Raw genomic sequence first — 19,223 nt, 5'->3', positions numbered from 1 at the left:
AATGACAATATTGATTGAAGTAATATTAAAACTTTTGAAAAGATCTACATTTGCATAATCTTTAAAAAATGACTGTTTGACTTCTTTTTACTTCTATCATTCTGCCGCACTGACGTTACAAAGCTAACCTTTATTTCTCCAAATGAATGCACACAAGTATGAGAACAGAACAGTGCAATTGTCCAATGGATGCACAAGGTTAAATGAATGACACAAAGTATGCATGTTTGTGTGTGAATTACTAAATTAGCCATTTGTTTTGTCACATCCTGGTCTAGTATTTCAGATTTGTATTTATCAACCTCTCTGTTTTTTGGTTTTTTTAATATATGTATGGTATTGCAACTAAAGATTTTTATTTATTTTTTTAAATATATAGGGTGTGCTCGTGTTGTGGTATATTATTTTTGAGGGAACAAGGTAATTATAATTAGCACCCCAACATTGGTTTATAAGATTTATTTTCACGTACAGTATATGTGCTCTGCTCCTTTATTAAAGAGCATTTAATAAACTGTTCTAGTCTTCCCTTCTTTCCGTTATAAATGTATATCAGAGAACAAAAAATAAAGTTTATAAAAATAAATAAAAAAACTTTAATAAACAATTCTATGGACTAACACAAAAAATATTCATAAACCTGAGGAAACTTCTCCTCTTGCTCATTCCAAAAGTGGATATAAAAAAGAAACACATTATAAAATCCTCAATGCAGTTTCTTCATTGTGGGCTGTAATATTGACACACCTTTAAAAATGAATATTAAAAATGAAACGGTATAGCAGTAACACAGCCAATTATAGGGACATGCAGTGGTGCAGCCAAGTTTAAGAATATTTCAATAAAACCACATAAAGCTGCAGCAATAATGCAGCTATGTTCAAAGGCATTGCAGTAAAGCAGCAAAGTATAAAATCACTGTGGTAAGGTCTAAGTAAAAAGTTGTAGAAGGACATATAACACTGCAATAATGCAGCACAAAATAAGGGCATTGCAGTAATGCAGCCAAGCATAAAGACAATGTGGTACGGTACGAACGTATTTTTATAAATAAGGACACTGCACGATGCAGCCAAGTGTAAGAACATTGCAGCAACACAGTCAAGTGTAAAGTTGTTGCATTAACACAACTATAGGATGTTTATAGAGATTCAATTAGAGGATACAGTAGATGCTGCTAACAAAAACATTTAATAATTTGAATTATATCATGGATCGAAACAGCATAGAAGAACAAGCTCAAGTGATTCACTTGTCTCAAATTGCATATTGCAAAATATCAAAGCAAGTGATTGCACATGCTGCCCTTAGACCCCAAATGACACTCAGGGCAACCCTAATGAATGGTGTCTGCTGTTTGTGGAGGGGGCAGTTGAACTTGCACATGCATGTTCAGTGATCCTTATGTTATTTTTCCTGCACTCAGAAATGGCTACACAAAAGCAGACCATTTATAATAATGTCTATCTGCTATACATTTGGAAAGAAGCAGTACAATACTTAACTACCACATTTTTTGTTTTCTTTCTTTCCCTTTTGCAATTGTGGGTACATTATGTGACATGATAGCGTTATCAATACAGCATATGCTTTAGAAAATGTAGGTCTGCTTTTAGAAGAGCCATTCCTGAGGCAATGTGGAACAATCTCTATGGAAACTAACAGAAGGCCATTGCTGACTGCTTCACATTTAGCACCTGGAGTAAAGCCCATAGCTTTTCTATCTAGAGATGGTCAGTGTCCAGAATCATTTCTGTAATATATTATGGCCATGACGGAGGAAATTTGTACTAAATACTAAAAGCATAAATGATCAAATTTGAATTGAAATACATTTTATATTAACAAATGTGATTTTATTTACAGCATTTTTCAGTACAATCATGAACAACAAAAATTAGAATAGACACAGTTCGAGTATAAAATGTACTTCATGTAATCCTACTAGAAAAAAACAATATGGCTGCTCCCACAAACCTGCTATATAGTTTTTCAAAATGTCATAAAAACAACTTGGCATTGAAGCTGCATAACTTAGGCAGCCAGTATCTGGGAGGCCATGTCTTTTTAAGATGGAATTTATGTCAATTAGTTTGAAGTTAAGTAAAGGGCTATGTGCTTGCATTTGTTTTAGTAAGCTGAAAAGATCTGTGTAATGCTAAAAGTACTGGCAGCAGATAGAAAATCTGTGAATTGCACCAAGCTTTTGAAAATAATACTTAACACTAGGATAAACTAATCATTAAGTAATTAAGTAAAAGGCTGCCTTATTGTGAGACGTTGTTTGTTTTCATACACCTATCTCAAACGCCTGCAAGAAGAGAAACAGAATTACCAAGGTGGTTAAAATAAAAGATGTTTAGCAGCAATAGATGTTAAAATTGTATCTGTTTTAGATCGAGACCATGGGACCCCAGTCCCTGCTGAAAATTCTACCATGTTATAAACTCATCAGTGTAGTCAGAGCAAAGCAAGCTTTAGTCATAAGATGTAGCATTAAAAGCAGCTCAAGTACAGGTTAATAAATAAATAAAGGTAAAAGGAAGTCTTGAGTGCATATATAAAAAAAAAAAAAAAAAAAATGCTTTTCACTGTTTGGGGATGTATCTGCATGCAAATGGCTGGTAGGAATATAACCTAGCAACAAAAGCTGTAGAAGCTGTGATAATGGAAGGTGATCAGAAGGGCAGGTAGACAGCAACATACTAAAAATCACATAAGTACCTTACATGTCTACGTGGGGTACTTTACATGAATTCTGGCAAATTCATGCAAGACTCTACTTATGAAAGCACTAAAAGAAAAAAGTATATAGCTAGATATAGATATCTGTAAGAGAGACAGACAGAGATTGACAATTGTAAACCATGTATTATGGGTAAATAACGCCATCGAGTATTTCTGTCGGCAACATTTATAAACCACTTGACCTTACGTTTTGGGGTTTATAGATTTAATTTTCTCAGAGTACATGCTTTGCTGTTTTGCATCTTGTGGCATAGCTAGAGCTTTTTCCGCCCGGGCTGCCCCTGAGTTTGCCGCCCCTATCTCGACCCACATTATGTCCGCTGCAGTTGAGGACGTCTGTGACTGCACCAGATATACCTCTTAAGTACTCAACGCCTCTAGCCCAACAAAACAACCTTTCAAAGCTTTAAAGGGAAACTCCAGTGCCAGGAAAACAATCAATTTTCCTGGCACTGCAGATTCCCTCTCCCTCCCACCCCCAATCCCCGGGTGCTGAAGGGGTGAAAACCCTTTCAGTAACTTACCTGAGGCAGCGACATTGTCCACGTCGCTGCTTCTCCCTCCGCGCCACTGCTTCTGACTGCGTCGGCAGGTGGGCGAGACTGATCCCGCCCACCGGCCGGGGAGACCTAATGCGCATAAAGCCAATAGGCACTGTTAATGCAAAAAGGTGATCCAGTACTACAAAGAAATCCTTAGGTGGGGATTATTCCACTCACGCCTGGTTCATAGAGCAGTGTGGCTGCTCTATATATTGTAAGTACGTTTTATTTGACCTTTTAGCACTATTTTATCCACTGAGAACACTATGGGCCCGCTTTTGTGCTTTTGTCTTTCATAAATCCTGCACTCCATACATCACCAGAAGGATATCCTACATGTGGGGAGTTTAAATACCACTGTATGCTGTTTACTCAGAGCTGGTTATAGCTCTTTTTACTGAAAGTTAGCACTCTCGGGACTTCAGTGTTTGTCTGTAGTTGCAGGTGTCATACGTTATTGTACCATTGGTCCGCTTTTCTTTTATGTTTTTTATATGCTGACACGCATTTGAGTCGTTGTACAAAGTATTGAAGAATCACCTATTGTCCAGCTATATCCTACATGTGGGGAGTTTCAAATACCACTGTATGCTGTTTTACCTAGAGCTGGGCATAGCTCTACCGATCGTGAGTTGGCATTTTTCTCTTCTGTGTTGTCCGTGACACCATCCCTAACAGTTGTGCACTATTGGTCTTTTTGTCTAATTTTGTCTTTCATATCAACCACTGAGGACCTCATCAAGAACCTAAGAAGACTTACCCAAGACCCACTTTTTGTATTTTCAGAGACTTGCCTTGTAAATTATCTCCCATTCTACCTAGCGCACCCTGTATTTTTGTTGTTTCCTGTTCCCAGATTTACTGAAGGGTTTGAGGGTTGCCCTTCCCCTCAGGTGTGCAGCTCCATTCACCTCTGTGATCAGTACTGTAGCGCTGTTTCACCCCAAATTCTATATCTCTCTGTTATAGAATACGGTCTACTTGGAAAGTGGCAACCACTTGCTTAACAGTTTATGAGAAATATAACTCCAGTCAATCTGATTCAATGGTTAGTTGAACCGGATAAGAATCTTATTCCACAATAGCATTTTTTCAATACACACCATTATTGTGCAAGTAGCACATATATTCCTGCAACTAGAAGTAAGTAACTGCAGAGCTTACAAATTCTACACAACACGTGATTCTGATAATCTGACCATACACAAACTGGCAGTATATACAAAAATTATATCCGTGCTAACCAAGGGATGACCAAAGGAAGATTCCCAGATGTATAAGTATAACTGCACATCCTATTAAGCATTAACACTGGCAAAGCATCATTAAATGTTAAGTTCTACAACAGCTGAAGTTCTATATTTTGCCACACCAGATCTAAAACACACTTATTACAGTGAGTCCTTATTATAGGTGGGCCCTAGGACTGCTTGTCGGTTCACAGAAATCTAAGGACCATAAGTGAAAAGGATCTCACTGAAAGGGACACTATAGTCATCAAAACTACTACAGCTTAATGTAGTTCTGGTGTCTATATTCTGTCCCTGCAGGCTTTTTGCTGTAAAACGCTGCCTTTTTAGACAAAAGGCCAGTCTTTACATTGCCGTCTAGGGACACCTTCAGTGGCAGTCATTCAGGTGCTTCCTGGGTCAGCGCACCATTGACGTTCATTGTATTCACGCTCTGCATGTAGACATTGAACTTTCCCCATGGATATGCATCTCTATGAGGAGATGCTGATTGGCCAAGATGGTGTTTGGCCCCGTCCCACTTGCTTGGCGGAGATCATCAGAATTGATGATCTCAGACAATCCAATGGTTTCCTATGGAAAAGCACTGGACTGGCTCAGATCGTAAATTTTGATGATCTCAGCCAAGGAGGCCGATCAGGGGCAAAGCAGGGCCACATCCGGCAAACCCACGCATTGCTAGAAATAAGGTAAGGTTTTAACTTTGTAAGGGGGTAATGGGGGCTCCAGGAACCTAAATAGTGTTTTTAAACACTATAGGATTAGGAATACACATTTGTATTTCTGACCCTATAGTGTTCCTTTACGTCTGGAAGTCATTCTGCCATATATCTTTAAAAAAAAAAAAAAGCAGCATGTTTTGGTCTTAGCTACTACTGTAGCTCAATATGCAAAGCTACACACACACACACACACATTCTTACAATGATGACAACAAAGAAAAAGATCTTAAAAGCAAACAATATGAACACACATACTCTTCTTGGACAAACCTATAGGGAGCATCTAAAGAAGACAGTATACAGATAACTGGATCTGCACCTCACAACATGCAATCTCGATCATCTAGCTCACACTTTGCTAGGATATACGTGTGAAATTATATTCCCAGATGGTCTAAAGAAAGCTGTCCTTCTCTGAAAGAGGTTCACTAGTCTCACAGTCTAAGTGTTATGTCAATTCTGGTTTAATTTTAAAGTCAAGGATTTGTCGTATAGTTCAAACAGAACTTTTTCACTTTCCAAATAAATATAGACTGCGATGCATATAAGGCAAAGGTCAGACAAAAGCAAGTTCATTTAATTGTTCCAAGTTCTATCACACATAAAATCTACAGTTTGATCCATGGTCAATCAGGGATAGTAATTTTTTCACTAGCTCTAGAGATACTAGGCAAGTAACAATTTATGCTATGCATGTCTATAATAAAGTAACAGTGCTTAGGAGTACCACACACACCAATAGAACCAGTACTTTTAGTCCTTGAAGGTTATTTTTTTGGTCCTCGTCCATTTACAAAAAGAGAAATGACTAACGATTTCTATGCAACGTTTGCAATGTGTCCTTTAGATGGTGCATAAATCCACAGCTGTCATTGCATTTCTATCAAGCAATCATCTTTTCCTTCATTGCACAATAACAAAGTTCAATATAAAGTCGACAAATGGTCGTCCTAATTAGTCGGCAGGGTGCGTTTCGAAAAATTACCAACTGTGCTTTGATACACATTTTCATCAAAGGATCCTTACCTTTTTATTGCATGAAATATTTTACAAAAAAAGTTACTCATGTTTATCACCAATATTTCTAAGGTGATTATTCCACTTTCAATAAGGAAGAACAAAACTATGGGTACATCATACTTGCGATGTCATATGCTTTGTATTCTGGTAAACCGCTATTTTTGAAGTTATAACTTCTTTCACAAATTGTAAAGATGTGGTGATTCCCATCCAGATAAATCCCATTATTCAGGAAACAAGAGTTTGATACAAGGTGGTTTGCTCAGTTACACTGAGAAAATTAAGTTATGCATACCATGATAATTAGGCAACACGTCATCTGATCATGAATCAGAGTGTATGATAAAACTGACAATTTGAGGTCCTGCACTTTTTCAAAAGTGACTTGTCTGATATCTGCATTCTACCCAAAAAAAATGGATACCAATCTAATTCGAATAATATAAAATCATTTATTAGATGTGAGAGCATGATTAAGTTTATAAAGCATGCACTACAATATAAATGGTAAGAGGAGAGGCACAAATGCAAATAGTGATGAAGGTAGGGACAAAAAAGCCAAGCATTCCATGCTGCCTGCAGTTTTGAGGAGTATAATCAGGCACAGAAGGTTGGTCTCCACAGGCAACTAAATAATAGTAATAAAAATTATAGCTACACGTTAATGTTCTTTGCACAGTTGGGCTAAAAAGTTGGCACTTAAAAATGTTTTAAAGCAGCACGTAAAGTTCATATGGTGTTCAGAACGCCTTCTTTTTGAAGGCATGTTTAACACAACGTGGAAATATATGTACATCACTGTTAAGTTACATCCGCAAATGTATCCACAGCTATCTTAGAACCACTATTCTCCAGTATCGCTACAATGACAAACAATCATCTCGATTTCAACCACACTATACAAATAATATTGACTGAAATCAATACAGTTACTATATATATATATATATATATATATATATATATATATATATATATATATATATATCCAATAAACTGATTGCTTGGCAAAAAAACTAGAAACTGCTAATGATCTGTGCCCATGCCCTAGATGTAAATCATCCAAGAAGCATGAAAACACAGCTCAGACAAGATAGTTTGTGACGTTCTGGAAAGAGCCATTGTGCAGCTGTATGAATCCAACTATTCACTTTATTTAGGAGGAATGCTAATCTTGTAATTCGGTCTCCTCTGCCAAGTTACAATGAGACAGAAGAACCTGAAGAGTAATAAATTCTACTTTTATATGAGGTCCATTAAAATTGATCAATATATATTGAAAACAGAACTACTATGTTCTCAAACAGCAATGGCCTACGGCAAGGAATTAATATATGGCTCCTAAAACGGAATACACTCTGGAGAAGCATAACCATAACGTTATTTATAACATACTCCAAAAACATAAAAGAAAAAGAAAAACACAAACATTTTAAATAAGTCATAGCTTCTGCCTCATGTGTTTGATCAAACCCTAAAGCTTGGCTATCAAGTATGCATGTAGTCAACATACCCGCCTGCTTTTGCCAACCTAAACGACAATGATAATCTGAGCACTGGAGGATGGTTAGCTCAGCATTCTCATCCTATCCTTGCTGTCCATGTTACAGTACAGAGTCCATACACTTTAAGCACCAGAACTACAGCAATGATGAGCTGTAATAGTTATGGTGTCAAGAGAATTCTTTCAATAGGATAGTAGGTCTCGACAACAAGCACAGTTTAAGAACTTAAGAAGTGTACATTTACAGAATTTTGTGAGCAGGTACAAATAAAATTATGCAGTTGTTCTAGATTATTACATTCTTGATATTTCATACAATATCCAAGATTGCCACACATTTTTCCATTTATCAGGTCCTATCAATAGGGACAAGGTCAAGTCATAGCAAAGCAGCTATTTAGTAAAGATAGTTATGTGGTCTAAACAATAAGTTTGAAAAGTCATCAATATACAATGTGTATAATAAGCATGTGTGCCATCACTTCGAATGTCCATGAAAACGTACCTACAAAAAGCTGAGAATCCTTAGTTGCGCACGCACGCACAAAAACCACAATGCATATAATCTACCAACTAAATAAAAATAAAATCACTTATGTTTATAGCAGGACAAAATTTAAAGATAAATGCCTACTGCTTTGAAAGAACACTTCACATTTCACCTTTCTGTGAATGCCCTGAAGAAAGAGTTCAATTCAAGCTCAAACACTCCAGGACGCAAGGAAATCCAACGTGGAGAATGCCACGGTATTTGAATGCACACTACAATCAGGAGTAAATTCACTAAAGCCAAAGAAATGAGTTTCTCAGCTGCACTAGACATGCTCAAATGCTTTCCATTAACCTGCAATAGGAGTTAGCATATGATTGGCTGACCACCTCCACTTTATTATCCATAGAAATAAAATCTCTAGCAAAATTAATAGGCAGAAGGGATTTATTTATATTATTTAATAACACTTTATCTGCATTAAATAATGGCTAAGGGAGGCAAATCCCAACTTTAGCTACCCTTTAAATAAGAATTGAAAAAATTATTCAGAATGAAAACAAGCTCCATATCTATAAGTAGCAGAAATTATTAGGAGTTCATGTCAGGGCAAATATTAAAGTAAGAAAGTTAGAGATAAACTGTTATTACACGAAATTGCACCATTGAATAAAACATTGAAAATCACCTATAACTTGTGTCAGCCTTTCTTCATCATTGTATCAAATATTTGGGAAATTACATAATAATCCAGTTCAGATCGGGTAAAACAAGGGCAGGCATTGAAAAAGAAGAAAAAAATCAAAGCATTGTTTCATTACAGCTAGTCCTCAGTTACCGACCGGGTTGAAGTCTGGGGAAATTTCCCCTAACATAGACAAACGCAGCAGAGCAGGGAATCCCTCAAATCTATGTACGGGGAAGTGACAGTTCCCCTTTAACAATGTAAAGAAAAATATTTGGGAGAGGGGGTGGGTATTTTTTAATATATTACATATATTAAACAACACATAGTTTGAGGGCTAATGGATATAGGTATTAAAACATAATATATTTTGCATTGCCAACCAAAAGAGTAGAAATCAGAAAACAATATTTTTATTTTGATCTTTCTAAGAAAAAAAAATGAAACATTAGGACAAAAAAAACAAAAACATGTAATTACAAAATCATATTTTTGTTTACCCTTTTTTTTTAAAGGAATCCCTATCTTCAATTTTGCCAGTGCACAATACTGAGCTACGCCTTTACATTTATCATTTGCAGCTCTTGAGTCAAATTGGAAAAGACAACAAATAAACAGGAATTTGCAAACCCATCATTATTCCAGTTCTAGGATAAAATGGTTTAAGAAACAACTTTGGTAGTGCAAATAAATAATGACAGTTTTTGGAACAAGCAAGCATAAGTAAATTGCAATTTCAAAAACAATGTCATTGCTTTCCAATTTAACCTAATTTTAAACCACCCTTAATAGGAGCAAAATAAATATCTACTTAGCTTTTTTTTTTTTTTATTCTACCACATTTTGCTAAATAAATAAAATATTACAGGTGTGTGTGAGATTTTGTTTTATTTGAGAACCTTTAATTTAAGAGTATTAAAAGAGATGCCTTAAATGTAAATTAAAAAAAAAAAATTGTTTTTCTAAAGCCATCTCAGCTTACATTTTTAACTAAAAAAAAAAATAGATGTGCCTTACAGACTTCTTAAGGAAAATCATCATTACATAATGAAAGATTAGCTGCTCTTTGGGGATAGCAGGAGAACCTAAAACAATACAAAAAAAAACAAAAAAAAAAAAACAGCAATGCAATCCCTATCACAATGAGAACAAGCATTATGCAACAAGAGAGAAAGATGCTGAAAACATTAAAATATTCTAAGTTTCAATATGTCATTTGAAAAGATTCATGAAGCTCAAAAGAGCATTTTATAAAACTCGTAGCCATCTATCCATCCATACACTGACCCTGAGGATGTAATTGCTGCAAGTTTTGATTTGCATAATTGAATTGCGTTCTGGAAGCATGGTGGAAACACAATCTTAAAAAGTGCTTTTTTAAAGATATTGTTTAATGGTGTATTAAGGAAAAAATAAATAAAAAGAATACCTGCCTTGAGCACATGGCAGGACCCTTCAGCCATCTACATGCACCTTGGGCCGGACGGTGTTTGAAAACCAACAGTGACAGGGTTTATTCACTAATGTGTGCAAAGTGAATTTTAAATTAACTGAACTGGAAACATTCTGTAAGTCCGCTCTGCTTCTAGATCTGCTACTTTAACCTTAAATTTGAATTCTCAGTTTGGAAAATAATCCTGTTATTCTTTGTAGTCTTTCCTGCTTCTGTGCAAGGAGTGAAGTGGGTAAGACAATAGAGACGGTCTGTTTTCAAACACTGTTAAACCAAAAGTGCATGTTTATGGCTCAAGGATCGGTCATATACTGAAGGTATACACTTAATTTTTATTCTATTTTTTTTTTTTAAATACTTCCTTTCAAAACTTGATGAAATGATCACTATAATCAAAAAATTTAAAAATATATTTTTATGTTACAGTTGTCCCTCAAAAGCAGTGGCTTTTTTGTTTAAATATGCCTCATAGTACAGCACCCCAATGAGAATTTACATAAAATTGTTGGTAATTGTCCCTTTTTGCTCAAAGAAATGTCACTATTAAAATTATAGTTTAACTAGAAAACAACTTTGGCTTAATGAAGCAACTTGGCTGCATAGATCATGCCCTTGCAGTCTCATTGCTCAGTTATTTGTCCTTTAGGAGTTAAATCACTTTATTTATGCAGCATTTATGCCAACAGAAAGCACTGCCCTCTAACTGCTCCCATGTGAGATAAGTTAAGTATTGCATAGGAAGACTTTATAAAACCACCTAAGACTGCAGATCTGGTCTTAATTGCATCATAGAAAACTACCATGTTATTATTGTGAGAGAGACATATATAAATAATTTGCAAAAAATCCAATGTTAAACTGCCTAATGTTACACTTCTTTTTTTTTTTTTTTTTTTTTAAATAAATATACAATCAGCCATTTTCATGATTGTTTTTATAGCTTGCAAATGTGTTTGAGGTATATTTGCAAAACAGTCATATGAGTAAACGTTCATAATATGTTCCAATATGCTCCCAGTGCCTGCGATGCTTCGTTATGAGAAGTGTTAGAATAGTAATTCCCCAGCATTAACAAACATACTCAAAAGTTGCCAACCCTGATATAGACTGCAGAGGTCAATAACAAGTTTTGAAAATAAATAAAAAATATGGGTGCCATTTATTTGGCTTTATGTTTTAGCTTTTTAGAAGCCAGAAAAAAGTAAATGTTTTAAAAACCACTAAAAATGGGTGGAAGACAACCAAAATCAAAACAAATGGCAAAGTAGTCATGATTAATTGCTCACATCAAACACTACCCTCAACATATAGGCTATATTGTTCAATAAACAATGGATGTTTAATAAATGATGACTGTATAAATAAAGTATCACATTTCTAATAAACGGTCATTCAGAGAATACATATACCGTATATACTCGAGTATAAGCCGACCCGAATATAAGCCGAGGCCCCTAATTTTTCCCCAAAAAACTGGGAAAACTTATTGACTCGAGTATAAGACTAGGGTGGGAAATGCAGCAGCTACTGGTAAATTTCTAAATAAAATTAGATCCTAAAAAAAATATATTAATTGAATATTTATTTACAGTGTGTGTATAATGAATGCAGTGTGTGCGTATGAGTGCAGCGTGTGTGTGTATGAGTGCAGCGTTTGTGTATGAGTGCAGTGTCTGTATGAGTGCAGCGTGTGTGTGTATGAGTGCAGCGTGTGTATGAGTGCAGCGTGTGTATGAGTGCAGTGTGTGTGTGTATGAATGCAGTGTGTGTGTGTATGAATGCAGTGTGTGTGTGTATGAATGCAGTGTGTGTGAGTGCAGTGTGTGTGTATGAATGCAGTGTGTGTATGAATGCAGTGTATGAATGCAGTGTGTGCAGGGCCGGTGCAAGGATATTTGCCCCCCCCATATGTCCTGACCTCCCCTCCTCCTCCCTCAGTGGTCCTTACCTCCCCACCCCCGTGTTCCTTCACCCCCCTCCCCCAGTGGTCCTGACTCACCCCTCCCCTAGTGGTCCTTACTTCCCCCTCCCCTCCCCTAGTGGTCCTTACTTCCCCCTCCCCTCCCCTAGTGGTCCTTATCCCCCCCTCCCTCCCCTAGTGGTCCTTATCCCCACCTCCCTCCCATAGTGGTCCTTATCCCCCTCCCTCCCATAGTGGTCCTTATCCCCCCCCTCCCTTCCTCCCATAGTGGTCCTTATCCCCCCCTCCCTCCCATAGTGTTCCTTTTCTCCCCCCCTCCCTCCCATAGTGGTCCTTATCCCACCCCCCTGCCTCCGATAGTGGTCCTTATCCCCCCCTCCCTTCCATAGTGGTATAGTGGTCCTTATCCCCCCCTCCCTCCCATAGTGGTCCTTATCCCCCCCCCTCCCTCCCATAGTGGTCCTTATCCCCCCCTTCCCTCCCATAGTGGTCCTTATCCCCCCCCTCCCTCCCATAGTGATCCTTATTCCCCCCTTCCCTCCCATAGTGGTCCTTATCCCCCCCCCCCTCCCTCCCATAGCGGTCCTTATACCCCCCTCCCTCCCATAGTGGTCCTTATCCCACCCCCTCCCTCCCATAGTGGTCCTTATACCCCCCCCCTCCCACAGTGGTCCTTATACCCCCTTTTTTTATTATTTTTTTTTATTATTATTATTTTTTTTTTATTATTATTATTTCTTATTTTATTTTTTTTTCGTCCCCCCTCCCTGCTTGATACATGGCAGGGAGGGGGGCTCTCCTTCCCTGGTGGTCCAGTGGCAGTTCAGTGGGGGGGAGAGGGGGGCTGGCAGAGCTGTACTTACCTGTTCAGCAGCTCCTGTCAGCTCTCTCCTCCTCTGCGCCGTCCGTGCAGCTCCTTCTATCAGCTCACACTGTAAGTCTCGCGAGAGCCACGGCTCTCGCGAGACTTACACTGGGAGCTGACCGAGGTGCTGAACGGACGGCGCGGAGGAGGAGAGAGCTGACAGGAGCTGCAGAACAGGTAAGTACAGCTCTGCCAGCCCCCCTCTCCCCCAGTCTGTATTATGGCAATGCAAATTGCCATAATACAGACCTTGACTCGAGTAGAAGCCGAGTTGGGGTTTTTCAGCCCAAAAAATGGGCTGAAAAACTCGGCTTATACTCGAGTATATACGGTACTCATATCTTCAATCACTACTCATAACATACAGCCATTTCCAATTTGTAACATAGCCTCACATGGCTACAGGTACACTCCACTCAATACTGTGCCTCAGCTACTATTATTTTCAATATTGCTAAAATGATTAATCAGATATTGGTATTTATTGGCCTTACAGTTCTTATAAGAGTATTACTTATACCTATAAGTTGACAGCGGGATCCCATTTTATTTTCTGCCAGCCCTATCTCAACTAACTGCATACCTGGTCAACGTAAATATAATTTGCTACAAAGTAAGATATCAGGGTTATTTACTAAAGTGAGAATTCAAAGTGAGTTTCAAATGTAAGGCCAAAGTACCCAAACTGAAAGCATACCAGGCAGGGCATTTTACCAGTTTCTGTATTTTTACTTTAAAGGAACATTATAGTCACCTAAACAACTTTAGCTTAATGAAGCGGTTTTAGTACATAGATCATGCTTCTCGTGTTTCACTGCTCAATTCACTGCCATTTAGGAGTTAAATCACTTTGTTTCTGTTTATCCCTTATCACACCTCCCCTGGCTCTGATTGACACAGCCTGCATTGAAAAAAAAAAACTGGTTTCACTTTCAATCAGATGTAATTTTCCTTAAACAATTGTATCTCTTTCTCTGTAAATTGAACTTTAATCACATACAGGAGGCTCTTGCAGGGTCTAGCAAGCTATTAACATAGCAGGGGATAAGAAAATCTAAATTAAACAGTTTTTTTGCATTTTTCCACACACAAACGGCAGTTACACCGACGATATAATTGTTGTGATACGTTTTTGAAACACTAATATCTGTGTTCAGTGAAGTTTCCTGAGTATAACAGTACCCCTCATGTACAGGTTTTATGGAGTTTTCAAAAGTTACAGAGTCAAATATAAGGCTCGCGTTTCAGTTATTTTTACACTGAAAGTCGCTAGATTGGTTACGTTGCCTTTGAGAACCCAAGGTATTGCAAACGGGGTATGTCCAGTCTTTTTTAGTAGCCATTTAGTCACAAACACTGGCCAAAATTGGCGTTCAAATTATTTTTTTTGCATTTTTCACACACACAAATATTAACTTTGGCCAGTGTTTGTGACTGAGTGGCTACTAAAAAAGACTGGACATACCCAGTTTGCAATACCTTGGGTTGTCTACTATTGCAAATGGTATGCCATCATGGGGGTAATTTTTATTCTTGGGCTACCATACGGTCTCAAAGGCAACGTAACCAATCTGGCGAATTTCAATGAGAAAAAAACTGAAAAACGTAACATGCTATATTTGGGAGGAATAACAAAGCTAAAAATCCACAATTGCTTGGGGTGGGGGGGTGGGGGGGAGAATCGGGGGGGGGGGGGGGGGGGACACAAATACCTTTCTAAATTCTAATTTATTTTTTTACCAGATATGACAGAATATAACAAACTTCAGGTAAACAAATTGCAAGCAATGCCCCCTCCCGAGCCTTGTTATTTGTGTAAATACCTGCGGTCCGTACATTATCTGGCGCTCCTGTGTGATTCACAGAATAAGCTTGCAGAATGGGATGCGGATGGTTATAATGGAGAAAATGAAAAGGATACAGCCTTAAAGCTCCGTTCTCAGTCCCAATTGCGAGGATCTTCTGAACCGGATCGAACGCCAGAGCTGATGGTTGGAAAGGGAATCCATGGCGGACCGTCTAACCGAGCAGCAGAGGTCAAAGAGGGCACGGAAAATGAGGGAAAAAATAAAAAAGAAAGTTAAATTTACACTCTATAGAGTTAATCCCAACATATACTTAGCTAGTCATTCAATAGTAGGTTTATCAGTAATTACCACCGGAGGATCCGCCATGACAGTATTCAAATCTCAATGGCAGTTACTGGCAAAAAGAAACAGGGCTGCTGAGATCATGTGATATCAGCAACCAATCAGAATCTGATTTGCTTGGTAGCCTTAACTTTTTAGATTGATAGAAAGAAAAAAAAACAAGAAAAAAAAAAAAACAAGTGATGGTTGACAATAATGCCGTAAGGCCAAGATAGGCAAATGAAAGGCAGATTAAAAAAAAAAAAAAAAAAAAAAATCTACATTACGCTTTATTTTTTATAAATAAAAAAAAAATCGGCTAAACTAGTTTAAAAATCATGAACACCTTTTACGACTTATGCTTTCACTTTACATTTCTACTCCATTTTTTTACATTTTTTTCTCACTACCAGCCCAACCAATAGACATACAAACAAACAGTTTCTTTTATTTTGTGTTCATTTCAGTTATAGATTATGCTTTGTATTTTTCTGTTTTTACTGTGCAGCAATTTTAACCTATGCATTCATGGTGTTAAAGGAGCACAAACATGTATTCCTAACCCTATAGTGTTAAAACCACCATCTAACCCCCTCGTACCTCCATAAATATAGCAAAATCTTACTGTATTCAAACCAGAAGCTGTAACTCTGCATGCGGTTTGCCTCACAAAAAAAAACAAGCAGTCTGCTGACATCATCAGAAGTGGTAGCATGATCCAATCACAATGCTTCCACACAGGATTGGCTGAGACTGACAAAGAGGCAGAGCAGGGGCAGAGCCAGCATGATTCAAACACAGCCCTGGCCAATCAGCATCTCCTCATAGAGATGAATTGAATCAATGAATCTCTACGAGGAAAGTTCAGTGTCAGCATGCAGAGGAAGGAGACACTGAATGTTTGGATGCATTTTAGGCAGCCATGACCCAGGAAGGATCTCTAACAGCTATCCGAGGAGTGGCCAGTGAAGTTATCACTAGGCTGTAATGTAAACACTGCATTTTCTCTGAAAAGACAGTGTTTACAGCAAAAAGCCTGAAGGTAATGCTTCTACTCACCAGAACAAATTCAATAAGCTGTAGTTGTTCTGGTGACTATAGTGTCCCTTTAACTCTGCTGATGTATATTTTTCTCTGCATTTGTTACCATTATAATAACAGTTAGGTTTTTACAGTTCTATACTATTAATTTCTGAAGGCAGTGACACAACAATGATCATTAACATCAAAATTGTATAAAATGCATCCGGATTTCAATTCAGAGCATGAAAACTAATCTCCTTTGATCCCTTCCAAGATCTGGCCAATGCTTCAACTCAACAGGCCTCTCCCCATCTGTAGAGACAGACAGCCAACATCCATGTGTATGCACGGTCAGTAGGAAGGCGGCACAACTGGAAACCAGGCTGTGCATAAACGGATGGCAGAAGCAAGTACCACAGCTGGGAGACCGCCTCCTATGCCACCAGAGGCTCCACCAATTAGAAACATATGGTTTTTGTTTTTGAACCTAAACTACATATCCTATAAACCTCTGCTGCACAGAGAATTAATGTGTTACTCCAAAACATCAGAACCACGGCAGCTACTACTAAAGAGCGATGGTGAGAGCCACTAGACGTGGCATTAGGCAGCAGTGTAAACACTACATTTTCCCAGAAAAAATGAGTATTTACACTGTTGATGCTGTAGTGGACATTACGCTGGTGTCCCTTTAACTACATAATGCTTTTAAAATAAAATGAAAGCAAAAATATGCAGCAAGTGACTTTTTTTAAAACAATGAGGGAATTTGCAAGATTGTGTCATGAAATACAGAAAGGCACATGATGTCACATGTTCTCAATGAAGTCAAAGATCCCTATAAATAGGATTACAGCAATAAAGTACATTTTGGTAATCTGCGTTAAAACCTATAACAATCTAATTCAGCTTTAAAGCAAATGTTTTTAGGAAGGTGTAGAATACTGCCATAAGAAAATTATCAATTTCTATAACTAGCCACTATGACTACACGTAATTGGTATCAATGCCACCAAACACATTACTCCATGCTCATAGTGAAATTAAATTAAACAATAATTATTGGACTCTTGAATATTTTGGATACACTTTTCAAAATAATGACAATCTGTTGAAAATTTTTCAAAAAAATCTCCATACACCTTAGTCGTGACCTGTGTAGATACATTTTTTTTTTCAACTGATTGTGATTATTTAATAAGGTTATCCAAAATAATTAAACCAAGACCCGAAGGAGTTAATGATGACACACAATGAAAGGTTTAATGGATATTTTTGAGAACCCTTAGCCTGCTCAGAACATAATCCAATTTTACAACAAAACAGATACTGGCTGACTTAAACCCATTCAAGTAATCTGGGATCTAACATGTCAAAGTGTTTTAGGCTTCTCTACAATGACATCCAACGAGTTTATTCAACCTACAAACAAACTGCAAGTACTAAACTGGGTCTAAGTGATCCGATATGAACCCAATCTGTTCATCTGTCACACATCCGGTGTCCTAAATAGCAAACACTATAAGAGAAGCATTATTTTTCCTTTGGCTGCAGTTTGAAAACAACCACTACATTCTGCTCATAAATATGATCAATTTGCAGTCCTTTAATTATTATATTTACCGACAGCCCTGGCCATCTAGAAGAGAACAGGGTTATTCGGGGAAACACACAATTTAAATTGTTTCTAGATTACGGTACATAAAAGAACAGGATAGATCGATAGAAAGGCCTTACAGCACTTCTGGTATATGACCAATTCATGAAGACTTGAAGGCTGAACATGGTCCTTTGCAATAGGAAAGTCTGGATAGGACAATGCACACTACACGGACATCACCTTAGAGTAGCCTATCTGAAACCAAGGTGTTGCTTTTCCCCCTCAATTCAAAAGCCAGATGGGTATTCTGCAGTGCAAACGCAGTGAAAGTGTAGTATTTGGTGCATGAACCCTCTCCCTTTATTTAGGCAGTATAAAACATTGTTATTTCAGAGAAATTGCAGTGTTTGCAAAACTTGCTTGTTGCGGACAAGTGCAATATTTAAAAAGATGTAACTTTACAGTCTGATTTTTTTTTTCTTTAGCATAATTTTAATGCATTATCTAAATAAGAGATATGCACTATAACAACTGCAGAAACCAAGTCATAACCACTGTGGGTGCCGGCCTATTTAAAAAAAATAAAATGTTTTTATAGTCACTGAAGAAATAAAAAAGTCCAGGCTTAGATTTGCATTTTATTGAACTACAGTGCACAGATATGCATTTTATTGACCTACAGTGCACAGAAGCAACATTTCGGCCTTCAGGTCTTTTACAAAATTTTTAGAATGAAGTTATGGTGCCTAGAGGTCCTTTGTTTCGACTTACCTTTAGAGGTTAAACCGTTTACAATGTTTTAACTCCAAAGTATTTTTTCCATCACCTTTTAACTCTGACTAATCTCAGAAGTAGAAGGACAGCGTCAAATAGGAAGCATCAGACAGGAGAGGGGTGCAGCTGATTGGCTGCAAGCATCAGCTGATGCTCTAAGCCAACCAGTAGCATCCAAATAAAAAACAGCTTGAAAAATACATGTATATATTTTGTGAGAAGCAGGACAGGCACAAAAGCTTAATATTTATAATAAAAAAAAAAAATGCTAAGGAAGCACACCAAGGACCTCCTGACACCAAAACAACTTTGTTTAGTTAGTATGAAGTTGTTATGGTGCCTAGAGGTTCCCTTTAAAGGGTTACTCCAACCACCATGACCACTTGGTGGTATGACCACAGTGATATTAAGTAGGTGTGGTACTGCTTGAAACACTGCATATACGGAGCACTTTTTTGCTTGGGGCTAGTTGCCCCCCAGAATTCTGTTTCGGATGC

General features: G+C 37.7%; 1 protein-coding gene across 3 annotated transcripts in view; it reads right to left on the bottom strand.

Annotated features, from left to right (window-relative positions):
• Window positions 1–19,223, bottom strand: part of STXBP5 (syntaxin binding protein 5) — a 422,331-nt gene that overhangs the window by 381,176 nt on the left and 21,932 nt on the right. For all 3 annotated transcript variants that reach the window (XM_063443591.1, XM_063443592.1, XM_063443593.1), the window contains exon 2: window positions 15,122–15,219. In XM_063443591.1, coding sequence (XP_063299661.1) covers window positions 15,122–15,219 — 98 coding nt within the window. The remainder of the gene's footprint in view (window positions 1–15,121; window positions 15,220–19,223) is intronic.

This window comes from Pelobates fuscus, chromosome 2 (genome assembly GCF_036172605.1).
Source record: "Pelobates fuscus isolate aPelFus1 chromosome 2, aPelFus1.pri, whole genome shotgun sequence".
Taxonomy (NCBI): domain Eukaryota; kingdom Metazoa; phylum Chordata; class Amphibia; order Anura; family Pelobatidae; genus Pelobates; species Pelobates fuscus.
Note: the sequence above shows the minus strand (reverse complement) of the source record. Positions and strands in the feature narration are given on the sequence as shown.